Source organism: Pagrus major, chromosome 10, assembly GCF_040436345.1.
Source record: "Pagrus major chromosome 10, Pma_NU_1.0".
Classification (NCBI taxonomy): Eukaryota; Metazoa; Chordata; class Actinopteri; order Spariformes; family Sparidae; genus Pagrus; species Pagrus major.
This window is the reverse complement of record NC_133224.1, coordinates 18,606,832-18,620,820: the sequence shown is the minus strand read 5'-3', so window position 1 is coordinate 18,620,820 and position 13,989 is coordinate 18,606,832. Positions and strand designations below refer to the sequence as shown.

The following is a 13,989-nucleotide window of genomic DNA, read 5'->3' as shown; positions in this document are numbered from 1 at the left end:
CCAGCAAAAATGAGTCATTCCTGCACACATTTCCCCCTCTGCATAGTTTGTTTGAGTTAATTAAGGTCAACATTTCACTCACGAGACCATTTTCAAGACATAACATTTACAAAGTGGCTCGGCGCATTAATGCAGCCCACAATTACACAATAGACCACAGCTGTGTCCACAATCACATCCAACAGCTCAAGATCTTCATGAACTGTCAAAGTGTATAACATCTATAATCCCTGATTTGAAGGAGGATTTCAACACTTTTCACTTTTAGTACCGCAAGAAATGGTAAAGTCCATGGCGTACAAATGCCCCAGGTGGTCTGACAGCTCTAAAGTCATCCATATACACAAACACACATTTTCAAAAGGATCAGTGTGGAAAACAAAAGAACAGAGGAAAGAAAAATATGCCATATACCACTGATAAACTTGGCAGTAGATGTGGTTTCATTTCACAGGACATGTCATAAGAAGACCCTTAGATCCAGGTCCTCATTCATTCCTAAAGGTGTGGGAGTCTCTGGTTCAGTGATCCAGTGTGCCTCACGTTTCAGGAGGGCTTCCTTCAAGTCAGCATGCCAGAGTTAAGTTGGTGGGTGCTCATTTCTGCAAAATGGAGGGCACCTGGACTGTCTTTATTCACAGTTCAAATAGCAGAACGATGCTCCGCCGTGCTAGTCTTTAAAGATCAGGTTGTCATGATGATGTAACACACAAGAACACTTGATAAGATAGATGACTCAGTGGTTTTCTTAAAAAGAAAAAAAAAATTACATCAGCCTTTTTTAATAAATACAGAGGGGAAAAGTGGATGAGGGAATTATTCTTTTGGACTAGAATTTGACTTTGGGAGGGGATTTGATTCCCTGCACTGTGTGTGTTGCCTTGATCCAAATATGTAGCTGGATCCAGTAGCCAGGCTTAGCTTAGCATAAAGACTGGAAACAGTGGGAAACAGCTAGCCTGGCGCAGGAATCTTCAGTGTGTTGCTCAACATGTTGATCTGTTCCTTTAATACAGTGTTCAGGACTTTTTGCCATGCTTATGCAATAACACATTTGTAATGTTTGTACGGTACCTTTTCTTCTTTGTTTTCTAAGTTATTTTATACCATCTGTCATATTTGTCCTTTCCCTTTTTTAAAGTGCAGCATCGCACATCAAACATCTGTTTCTGAACAAAGCATTACAGTAATCAATAGTGAAATAAGACTTTACAAGCTTCAGCGACTTATTTAAAAAATCACAAAACCTCCGCTGTTTTATAATTATTGTATTCATATTATCAGGTCCTGCTGTATGGTAAGAATTTCACATTACAGTTGAAACAGTTTCACAACCTCCACTTTTGCAGTTCATGACAGTAATGTGAGTCATATTTGTGTCTTTTTGTAGGATCAACATGGTGAATGACTGCAAGCCATTGTGTATTAAGTGTCCTAAAGCTGATTCATGAATATGGAATATAACTGGTCCTATTGCAGACCCTTATGTCTCCTTGCAGATTATCTTTGGGTGACCTGGACATTCTGATATCATCGTCATCAAGTCCTTTAAGAAGATTGGTGCAATTAACAGAAGTGACAGCAAAACTGAAGTCTAAGAAAATAAAGGCTGGTATGGGGGTACATTTCCTGCTGCTTGAAAACTATCAATTATAGAGAAGTTGCAGTTCTCTTTACAGAGTAACTTAATGTGCAGAAAGTACATAATTTCTCAGTAACTTTGACCTGATAGGGAAGTTTCGAAATTGACTCAAAATTGCAAAACTTGTGGCATTTCATAGAAAAATTGAAGAAGTTCATTTCTGATGGTGGCCATCTGGTGTTGATGTACAACTCCAAATAGAGCCACATCCTCAGTTGAGGTCTAAGTGCAGAGTCTAAACTTACAGAGGCTTGGCTGTGGACATTTACCATCCAAAGTGAGTAGAAGGACACAACAACCTCGTGTGATGGATAGACTCTGTCAGGTTTAAAGGCATTGTGAATTTGACTGACACTGGTGAAATAACTATAGCCATAACATAATATCTCCTCACAAAAAGCTGCATAAAAAACAGAAAACCAGGCTCTGTGTTCCACTTGTCCTTGAAATGAAACGTGCACAAAGACCTCGTGGAAATGAAAGGAGCTGTCACACTGTGGTGAAGGAAGTGTGTGTGTGTGTAATTGGTTATCTGATGCAATCTCGGTGCAACCCCACTCGTGTTATTCCACACAGTGACAGCTCTGCAGCTATTTCCACACAAAGGAGTTCTACTGACTAGACACAGGCCTGCATGTGACAGGAAAATAATAAGTCCAGTACTGTGAAAAGGCAAAAAAGGAACGTCTATTTTCCATTGAATTACACAAATTATTAATATGGATATCAGAGAGCATCCGCTGCTATTTCGTTTTTAATAAGACACTTTTATTTTTTCTGTGCATTGGTTCAAAATGTCTGTACCCGGTCAACCGCCGGACTGGCTATATTGAACCCAGCTTATTCTGCTTTTGTTATAAATCACCGAGCTCCGACGGGCACCATTTTGGCTCTGTGGTGGCGATTTAACCGATGAGCGTAAAGATAGCTTCAACAAAAACACATTTCCCAGTGGCGTACTTTCAAAATAAAAGCCTCACTTGAGAATACATACTAAAAGCGCCCTCTACAGTCGCGGTGACTTTTATTTTTACACACTCGGAAGCTACACTTCCGGTTGTACGCCCGTCAACTTGACGCACCTCCGGGAGGCTGTATATAGCAACAGCGCCCTCTGGTGGCCGACGCAGGTATTACCAACATGTCGGCTCAGACTGGTCCTGATGCTGCGAGGATGCAGAGCAGCGATACGAGAGGATATGAGGTATCTAAACCGTGACAGACCCGAGGTATCCTGGCGCAGTCTCTGTGGCGCAATGGAATAGCGCGCTGGACTTCTAATCCAGAGGCTCCGGGTTCGAGTCCCGGCAGAGATGAGTCACTCTGTGTGCCACACGGCAGACCTGCGGTCACTTTTGACGATGATGGAGACAACGGTGATGTTTTGGTTGCAGATTATTGCACGAGTCGTTTCTCATTGTCTGCACTGTGATGTGGGCTGTTCTGATGTAACTGAAACACTCCCCATCACTGCTCCTCCATGCATCCTTTGAGTAAGGTACATTTAAGCTGGAAAATATATTAGATAGTATAGATTCGTGTCATGATCTATTAGGTTTACTAATACCAGACCGTTTGTTCTGTACTCAAATCATCTTATTGGGAGTGCATATAAAATGTACGTATTCACATTTTCCCTTGACTTGACCTGTCCTTCAAATCTTGATTTTCTGGGACAAAATTTTTCGTGATAAAATTCTGATCTCTCTTATCATTTTTTAATAGATTCTGCTTTTTGAGCAACAGCTAAGAGATTTGATATCACTATAGCAGTAACATGAGTAATGGGGTAATGAATAGTTTTTTAAAAAGACCTTGAATTTGACAATGTGGTAGCTTTAAATCTATTTTTCATCGGATTACAATAGCGTTGGCATTGAACTACACCAAAAAATGTACAAAGAAATAATCTAAATAATAAAAAAAACACTTAACAGCATAACTTAGAACATTCAGGCTGAACATATTTTCTCCAAAGGACACAAGTAAAAATGAACCTATTTTTCAAATAAATTCATACATGACTTGTAATCTATCTATTAACAGTCCATCTCTCACCAGGATTACACCTGAATCCTCCCAATAACAGTGCCAGTGAAATGTGCGTGTGTGCGTGGGCAGATATTTTAGGATCCTATTTGCTCCACTTGTGCTCGGTGCACGCTCTGGGTCGTCCTGGGTCGGGGACGCAAGGGGGCGCTCCAGCACCAGTGTAAATCACTTTCCCCAGGAGGAACCGGCTCACTGTGCAGACCCAGTGAGCTGTGACAGCAACAGTATCACAGGGAACCATCACCCAAACCTGTAGCCTACATTATGTGACAGGGATGAGGACATGGTTTGTGGATTCATCATCTGCTCGGGCTATTTCATCATAGTGACATCACTGCTTCATCCCACTAAATAGTCATTATCATTCTTGGAAGTAAGTGTCAGTGAATATTCCCGTAGTGTTTTTACCTCCTATGACTTCCTATTTACAGTGCACACTGTCTCCTTTAATATTTGTAAGAATATCATGCTCTTATTATGATATTTCTGTGACATTAGTGTAGCTATGTATTTATATTCCCACATCCCATCATTCTTAAATGAATTAGGTGGGTGTGCAGTAGGTGTTGGGGTAAGTTAAGGTGTCAAAAATGACTTCATCACCTTACAGCACACTGTGAACAGCAGAAACCTAACAGACCCGACTACAGCAAATGTGTCAAAAATGATTATGCCTCCCTAAGCTGGTTTATTCTTTATTTTATTTTATAATGTTTTGTGTGTGTGTGTGTGTGTGTGTTTGTGTGTGTGTGTGTGTGTGTGTGTGTAAAATCCAAAGGGAGAGAAAAAAGGGGGCAGTGCTGTGGTGCTGCTGACGTGAGTGAGAGAGAGAGAGAGAGAGAGAGAGGGAGAGAGAGAGAGAGGGAGAGAGAGGAATGCCCTGCTAATGAGAATATGACGTCAAGTCAGACAGATTACAGCGAGGACAATACCGGAAGTAGAGCGTGGTCACACTGGGTGAAGTTTTATTATATTTCTTATCTTATTCATTTATTTTCATTTTATTTCATCTAATTTGTCAGAAGATGTTAAATGAGAGGGGATTTAAAAACATGTTCCAAGAACTGTCTTATTGTTTGAGAAGAGGAGATTAGGTTTTTAAGGTTTTAAATTTGCATGTTGTATTTTTCAAAATAATGAAGCAATCATAAACATTACTTTGCTACACAGTCTCTATAACAGAAGAGTTAGCAGACACTTGTAGTGTCTCCAGGAGAGTTTCTGGGTTCAGCACGAATAAAATCAGGCCACACAGATGTCATTATTATAGGCTTCTAAAATAGATGGTTTTAAGACAAAAATCTGTGGAAGCTTTTATTTTGAAAGAAACGTTCTTAAAGAAAAATGTAAATTTCCATATCAAGACATTATCAGTATCATGTGAATATTACATTTACAACATAGATTACTATAACTTGTAATTCGAAAGAAACTCATCTCTACCTACGTTAAGCGTCTTCTTCAGAGTGGGTTTTATTTTGAAGAGACTGACCGGAAGTTCGTCGTGTCGTCGCTGCTAGCTTGCAGCCTCAGTGTGGAGTAGAGAGCGGACTGTAGCTGGAGAGAGAGAGCGAGAGAGAGAGAGAGAGAGAGCGAGAGAGAGAGAGAGAGAGAGGTGGAGGAAAAAAAGCAGTGAAATGGTGTAAAAGCTGAACGAGTCCAGCCCGAGTCAGGGGACAAACGAGCGGGGGACGACGCAGGAGGATTATTCTTCTTTGTACAATTGTCACTAAAGTCAGCAAACTCCCGCTTTTTGATGCTGTCCTCACGGAGGTTTGAGCCAATAACGGACTTATTGGTCGGCTGAACCATGCAGAGGCTGCTGCTCCTGAGTTTGCTGTTGAGTTTTCAAACTGGTAAGGCTGCGTTTTCTCTCTTCTCTTAGCGCACGGTACACTGCGAGGAGCGTTCAGATGTGATATTATGTGAAACTACAGAGGCTCGAGGACAGACACAGCCCTGTGTGTGTGTGTGTGTGTGTGTGTGTGTGTGTGTGTGTGTGTGTGCCGGGGAGAGAAAAAAGAGAAAGGCATATAACATGATTTCATAGCATTCCCATATGAACCGCAGTAATGGATCACCTTAGGCGTGTGTGCGCGCGCGTGCAGCTACGTGTGTGTGTGTGAGAGAGAAAGAGAGAGCGTGCGCGTGTGACTGCGTGTCCGCACCGCAGCGATGGATCACCGCACTTTTTTTTTCTTTCTTTTTTTTTTTCTTTAATGATCATTGTCGCGAGCCTCTGCACGCGTTTGGGCTGTGCGCGTGCGTGCGTCCAACTTGGAACATGACTGGTGCACGCGGCCTAAATGACCTTTTGCTTATGACAAACCCCCGGTGCGGTGCGGTGCGGTGCGGTGCCGTTGTTCAGACGGGCCGTGGTGAGGCGCTGAGGACGTGACGGGAATGACAGTGATTGACCAGCGCTGCTCTACATGCCAGCAGCACTACCACGCTGCTATCGCATCTGAATGGCTTGTCAGTCAATGAGACCAGTGCTACCAGCCCCTGTAGTGATCCTGTAGTGAAAGGCAGCTTATGTAGCCCCCCACCCCCCTCTGCTGCTCCTGTCCTGGTGTCCTACCTGTGTGCCTGACACAAAGCCCATTTCCCCCCTCTCTTGCCTACCTCTGTGCATTTCACCAGCACAATGAGGCATGTGCAGCAGCAGCATCATGCATCTGTTCCCCCTCCATACCTGTGGGGTGCCAGGTAGGCTATTGGCTTATGATAATCACAGCTGTAGCCGAGTTGCTGGGAGACAGGAGGCTGAGGGAGGTGGAGGAGGAGGAGGATGGGGATGGGGAGGAGGATGGTTGTAATTTCTATAAGCTACCTGTTTGATCGAGGCATATTTTTACACATACGCCGCAACCCCCACCACCACCACCTTTTTTCTCCCCCCTCCCATTGTCTACCTTGGCTGACCGGGAGCGTGCACGGCCGTCCATTCAGCCGACCACTTCATCATAGGTAGGGGGCGTGTTCGTGGAGAGGAAGGTATGGAAAGGGATGATGTCACCGTGTCTGCCAGGCTTTGTATCGCTCAGCCGTGCTCAGCATCCACCCATGGTGCGTTGCTGAAGGTTCAGGCAGACGCGTACATCCACATACCGTAAGGAGGATGCTCTACGGATCCACATACGACACAATGTGGCAATCATGGCAATAAACAAACCCCCCCTCCTCCTTCAATCCATCGAGCCCCCATGTTAATGCCACATGTTCTTTGTACTGTTTGTCCACTCATGAACCGTTCAGTCCACATGACAAGCTCAGTAACACATGCACTTACAGACGTGCGTACACACACACACACACACACACACACACACACACACACACAGACACACAGATCGCCTATTAATGTGTGAAGCCATGTGTTCTATTGTCTGTTGTAGCTCTGTTACAACTGTATAATCCATTATTACTCCATGTTGGGGCTCTCAAACACAAAGATATTTGCTCTCGGAGGCTTTCCCGAAGACGAGATTAGCAGGCTGTGCATGAGGGCCGCATTTTGTTCTGTAAGATTTAAAAATGATGTAATAAATGTGAGGTCTCAAATGATGCGCTGTGGTTTTTTATGCATTTTTGGGTTTGAAAACATAAGAGGAGTAAACATAATCCAGACACTGCTCAAAGGAATATCACCTCGAAAGAGCATTTTTCCTTAAGAGCTCCCAGACTCTTATCTCTTCATTAGACAAGTAAAACAGTATTTCATGGCCTGCAATTTGCACACATGTAATTGCCTACTCGTGCTAATGATTGGATGGTTATTAGTGGAGCGGCTAATTAAAGCTTTGGTGGATCTGAATGTTTTTAAGTTATTTAGATTCAATGCAAAAAGGACTAACTACAGAAGCAACAGCACACTGGAGGGATTGATTTAGTATCCCAGCCTTGTATCTACATACCAACCTGGTAATAAGTCCCAAGCAAGCACCGCCATTAACGCAGCTGTTAAGTGTTACTGCATAATCAATCATTGCCAACACACTCCTTAAACTTCATAATGAGCAGGAGGCCTTGAGGTTGGACTTGCAGCACTGCACTTCTAGCCCAAACGCGGGGCCCAAATGCTGACTCGGACAAAGGCTCCAGTGCAGGTGTACTATTTGTCAGCCTCTGTCCTTTGGTGCGGACCGAGGCCACGAGCTGCTGCTGCTGCTGCTGCTGCCTGTACTGTACGCTCCGGCTCTGAATCACACAGCCGAGCTGTGAATCATAGACCTCAGACGGATTCCTGTGTTGTGCTCAGCAAAGAAAATATTCAGACGCTTGGAAGAGTCAGACACATTCGGGGGGCTTTTACACTCAGAAAAAGAAGGGTTCCTTAAGGGGTTGTTTGATCAGGAAAGTAGTGGTTCTACTACTAAATGTGTAATGTTAATGACACAAAGTGGGATTTAATAGTTTGAATTAGGGGGCCTCATAAAGAATCCAGCACTGTACTAAAACACCCTTAAAGATTTACAACATTTCATGCATTCTTGCCAAAAAAATAATCTGACATTTGCATCCAAATAAATTCAGATATTTCCACTCTCTACCACTGATTCATATACAGTGGCTGTAGATCTTGCTAGTACATGAAATCTTTTCCATTTGCCGGGGAAGAAATCTGCTATCACACAGCAAGCGATGAGTTTTATGTCCTCACAAAGAAAGAACTGAGTAGCTACTAGCCTGAGCTAATCTCACACAGTCGTCTCATTAAGCTCATGCAGATTTGGAGAAATTCAAGCACTAAAGTTGGTAACAAAAGGATGAGGACACATGGGGGCTGTAATAACCACTAACACTGTACTTGGGTGAACTTGTTTCTGTTCAGATAATGGCTCTGGGAGATTAAAGTCAAGCAGTAGCAGCTACTGTGGCTGCGTGAAAAAAAAAAAAGTGCCATCTTCAGAAACTTCCAACGAGGATGTCGTGGACTGCCACTTGTAGAACTATTTATAGCTCCGCCAACCTTTCTGAAAGCGTTCTGCCATGGTTTCAAGGCTAACGAACCATTTTGCGGTGCCACAGTGAACCCTCTCCGGCTCAGAGTGTAGATCTGGAGTGACATATGTAGCGAGGCAGAAGTCTGTTTTTAATTTTCGAAATCCCAGCGAGTGAGATGTGGCTTCGGAGCATCCTACCGTTAATATGCGAATTCGGGTCATGGTTTTAACGGGATCTGAATGAAGCCTATTTACCGAAAAGCATCTCTAATTGACATCAGCCACTGAAAGCAATCATTGAACCAGTTGGAAAGCTCAATCTGGGAAGGGAGCCCGTAATGTTATAATGTACATCCACGCCTGTTGTTCCCCATTGGGTTCTGTTCAATCAACAAATTCTTGGCATTTCCGTCCCGACGGGTGTTTGTCAATGTGTGACATGTTGATTGCTTCTCTCTGTTGATATGTTTGTTTAGGGGGCATTCCTCTGGACACGAGTGTCCTATAAAGCTTTTTTGAAGTGGCGCTCGGAGAAAAAAGAAGCCGCTCACATGCTTTCAGATGATCCAGTAAAAACCTGATCGGGTACAGAAGAATCCATCAGATTATCAAACTTGTGACAAGGGATAAATTCAATCCAAAAAGTGTAAACATTTCCTTTGAGCGTCCTCAACAGCTACACGAGCGTTCCTCTAGTGAAGCCCGAGGATTTAAAGGCCCCATAATCTGATTGTGTTTGACAGGCCGGGGGCATCTAAGTTATAAAAAGAAGAAGGGAAAAAAAAACATCCCCTTAAAAATGTTTCTTTATGCAGAGTCCCCCAAGCAAGAGAGGAACACTTTATCACATCTGACTGAATCTATTGGCCTTGTTTTCCCAAACTGCACGGCCACATTCTGCAGCGAGGACCAATTTGGGGTGATGGAGAAGAGGGGGGTGGGGCGGGTTACAGAAAAAAAGTTGGGAGAGAAGGAGAGGGGGACAAAGAGGGGCTAGTCTTGCGGGCAGGTGGGTGAAGCTTGATCGAGAGTGATTAGACTTTTTTTGTGTTTGTTTTAGAGGTGGTGAGGTGGAGGGGGGGGGGACAGTATTGTAGTGAGGGTGGAGGGCGTGCTGGATGAAAAGAAAAGCGAGCCGCGAGAGAGGAGAGAGGGACGAGGACGAAGGAGGAGGAGGAGTGGTCGGGAGGCCAGTGGCGGAGAGAAAGGGACTATTACTCAGGCTTGACTGCTCCCTCAGTGGGGACAGTGAAGCTGCTCATTCAGACAGAATATGGTCGAGGCCGGTTCAAAGGCTACATTTGCGCTGGAATCGGGAGTGATTGAACCCACATCTAAGGTGCCAGCCGAGCTCTTCTCCTGCCCCCGTCCCCGCTGAGGTTAATTGGCATTAATCGGTGTTGCTGCTAACTTTCTTTTTCGCTTCTTTGACTTTCCCTCCCAACATGAGCCCTTTTCTGCTTACCAAAGTTCATTCCTCCTCTCATTCTGTCCCCTCCTGGACTCCTTTTTTTTTTTTTTTCAGTCTGACTCCGTTTTTCTTCTTCTACTCCCCCCCCAGCCCCCAACCCCACCACCACCATTACTTCTCCTTCTCTTTCCATCTACCCCTTTTCTCTCTTGCTCGCTGTCTAATAAGTTCCAGATGTGGTTCTTGCATTCCTCTGGTCGGTGGAGAGAGAAAGACAAGAGGGGAGGGGAAGGGGGGTGGTATGAGTAGGGGGAGGAGGTATGGGGGGGAGGGGGCAGGAGGAGAAGCACATGAATTAAAACAGGGAGCACATGATGAGGAAGAGGAGCCCATGTACTGTAACACACACACACACACTGACGTGCACTGGAAAACATGCGTACACACAAAAACAGAAAGAGAGAGAATGGATGCGTGTGTGTGTGTGTTTAAGGGGATGGGGGAGGGGGGATGTCGGTCCTGTAACCTCAAAAGTTTTGGGACATTCTCCTCCTCCTCCTCCTCTTCTTCCCTCTTCCCCCCTCCTCCTCCTCTTGCCCCTCGCCCCCTCCCTCCGCAGGAATGTGTCTGACGCTGATGATGTCACTTCATTTCTCCGCTCTCCCAGTCTCTGCTCCTCTACGGGGACAGGGCGGAGGAGGGGGGGGGGGGGACTCGACTTGCTCCATCCATCTTCCCTCTACGATAACAACATTAGGGTCAGCCGTCCAACTAAATCGGTTACCACAGCACCGCAGCGCTCGCCGTCCCCTCGTCATGTAATAAAACAGCCTGCAGGCTAAATTGTTGCAGACTACAAATAATGAGGGAGCCATCTCTGAGTAGTAATAATCATCAATGGCTTTGAAGTCCAGTCATTAAAACCATTTTGTGCATATGCATTATTTTCTCAGACTGCCACTGCCAACTTGATATGGTACCCTCGAGGGTCATTCAGTTTACCCATGTGTTCAGTTCCAGATTCAGCTTTGCCTAGTTTACATCTTAACAAGACATGTCAAGTCGATCGAGATACAGAGTTGATCAAGGAAAGATACACGCTACATGGCCAAAAGTATGTGTACCACGGGCATTAATATGCTTATACCACTCCCCACTCCAGTCACAGGCTGTGTCAAGTCAACTCAAGTGGAGTGCTGTGTTTACGAACGTCAAATCCCAAGTCAAGTCCCCCCAAGATAGTGCAGTCTTGGGGCCCAGACACACCAAACCATCAGTGAAGAACGAGTGTTGGTGAAGGCTGACTGTTGCGGTGCCTCACATCGCCTGTGTCTCGGCCAATAAGCTGCACTTGAACACACCACAAACACCGCAGGCGATGGCCAACTAGCTTATACGTTCTGTGCCTGCGTGAGAGGAAATACCTCTTCATACGACCAGTTGGCAGTAGTCTGTATTCGTCATTCAGAAAGCAAAACCGGAAGACTCCAGGCTGTTGATAAGTTGTAAGAAGAAACAGAAGCTCACAGATGGCCCTGACATTGGCTAATCACTGACTGTCAGTCTAGTGTGGCAGGGCCCTTACCTGCAGTATCTTTATAAAGAGAACAGACAACTTATACGTACCTGTCTAATAATATTACTGGCCAGTTAATTTTAGCTGTGCAACAACAACTTAATAACAAATGTCATACATTTCTTAATTTCTTCTCAATCACAGAATCAACAGAAATTAAAGCTAAAAAGCGAAACTGAAAACTAAACACAGACAGAGACAGAGTCATCATGACAGAGTCATCATGTCCCAAGTCAAGTTCAACTTCCAAGTTCAAGTCCTCATAACAGTGACTCGAGTCGACTCAAGTCCAAGTACAAGACTCGATACCACATCCCGCCCCCAACACTGATGCTGGGTGTTGCGACCTAGCAAAGCTTTATGATGGGGTTGAGGTCAGGAGTCAGTTTGTTCCTCCACACTGAACTGGGAAAATCATTCCTTTATGGACCTGGCACTGTGCACATGTCATGTTGAAATAGGACAGGGACAAACACAAACCGTTTCCACAAAGTTGGAAGCACATTGTCTAAAATATCACTGTGTGCTGTGGCATCAACATGACCCTTAATTGGAACAACAACAGCACTAGACCAAGGCCATGGACTTATGCAGACACACCTTTGGACATAAGGTATTTTGATTTGAAAAAGTAGAAGTCTTCACTGTGTAAGATTTTGGTGCATGTTTGTCTCATGAGAGAATGCTTCTTACTTGCTAGACAAGCTGCACTGTATTTTTCTAATGCTTTCCAAAGGCTTTCAAATTAAAAGTCTACAGTGCTCAACCCAGATTTATTATCACCCCACTCACTTTGCTTTCTAGTCATTTAGTGTTCTTGCTATCAACAGAGAAGCCTCCTCTTCAGAGCGACAGTATGCTCTGGTGGTAATATTGGCGAGGCGCTCTGTATGAATATTGCTTCACTGTAGGAGGTCAAGGCCCCGGGCTTTTATTGGATGGTTTGTGACAGATGACATTGCGAGGAGCTACAGTACATACCAATAAAATTAGATTGCACCGGATTGAATTAACGCAGACCTTGGAGGAGGAGATTTATCGATGGGACGCTGCTTGTAAAATAGTCCTGCTGGATTCCATTACCATGCCGTGCTGTAACGCGAGGTGGATCGGCTGACCATCTGAGAGCTGTCACAGTTGACGGCGCTGATGTTTACTTGCTAGATCACGTGGCCTTTGGAGGCAGAGTGGCTTTAGGAATGGGTCGCTGCCCAAAATCAATGAGGAACCGCTGCCGCGAATTATCGATTCATTATGATATCGATTGTGCCAGTTGAATTCTGTGGCGACCCCTGCGCCACGAGCTGCACAGCACACTGCTGCAGAGTAGCAGCTTGATATGTATGTATCCCCTTGTTCGAGCTTATCCAGAGGACGGCTATTGTTAGTTCTGGTCACCCTTGGTTACAGCAGAGTATTCTTTGTCAGCCGCTCGGCATGTTGGCCGCACAAAGGCTCGTGGATTACCAGCGACGGGCCGGCTTTCCAGCGCTTGAGCATATTCATGTGCCCGTAATGTGTCAGATGCCTCATCCATGAATTATCATATTACCCAGCACTGATCCCAGGGTTGCCATGGCCACTGTGTCTGTCATTGTGTCAGTGGTCCTCGCTGGCTGTAGCCATGGTAACAATGTCTGTAACAGAGGTTTGGTACAAATAAAACTCTTCAGATGTGAAATGCATGTATGAGAGGAGCCCTAGAGAATGGGACACACACGTACACACACTCCCACTGCACAAACACGCACATTCATAGAAACTGAGTGCACACCTTCACAGGAGCATATGCACTCTCATTCACACGGCGGCATCGAAATCGACAGACAAAGCGCAGGAGTAATTTTCCTCCCGCCATTTCCAAATAAACGTGTTTCCACAGCTACCATTTTGATAGTAATGTAGGGACGGAAGGAGAGGGAGGACTGATAGAGGGGAAGAGAAGCTTGAAGGTGGAAAGGTAGCCCCGAGAAGGGAATACGGTGGTAGGTGGAGGGAGGAAGGAGGAGTGGTCATTTATAAGTAGATGCTTGTCAGACAAAAGGAAGTGAATGGGGAATGAGAAGGGGGCAAGGCCACAAAAGACATGAAGAAAGAGCGAGGTCGCTGGCTGCTAGTAAGGGGGAGGACGGCAAGGTAGGATGACAGAGGAAGGGAGCAAGCGGGCGGACAATGCGGCAAACAAAGGAAGGAGTCTCCGCGTCTTTCTCTCTCTGGCTCCTTCTCCCCTCTGCCCTGATCTTCCCTCCGCTCCGTCCCCACCTCCAGGAGTCACCTTTGTGTTTGAGTGACATGCTGTCAGCGGGCTCAGTGGGTCGCCTCCTTTCACTCCCTGCTTCGTCTCTCCATCTATGTCTCTCGT

The 13,989-nt window shown here is 45.1% G+C and overlaps 1 protein-coding gene and 1 non-coding gene across 2 annotated transcripts in view; both read left to right on the top strand.

The window, feature by feature from the left end:
• Nucleotides 1-2,884: 2,884 nt before the first annotated feature.
• On the top strand, nt 2,885-2,958 carry trnar-ucu (transfer RNA arginine (anticodon UCU)). Its single transcript has one exon. It is a non-coding gene; the product is annotated as a tRNA-Arg (tRNA).
• Nucleotides 2,959-5,427: 2,469 nt separating this feature from the next.
• Nucleotides 5,428-13,989, top strand: part of kirrel1a (kirre like nephrin family adhesion molecule 1a) — a 33,858-nt gene continuing 25,296 nt past the window's right edge. The window contains exon 1 of the mRNA XM_073474963.1: nt 5,428-5,550. Coding sequence (XP_073331064.1) covers nt 5,505-5,550 — 46 coding nt within the window. The 5' untranslated portion in view covers nt 5,428-5,504. The remainder of the gene's footprint in view (nt 5,551-13,989) is intronic.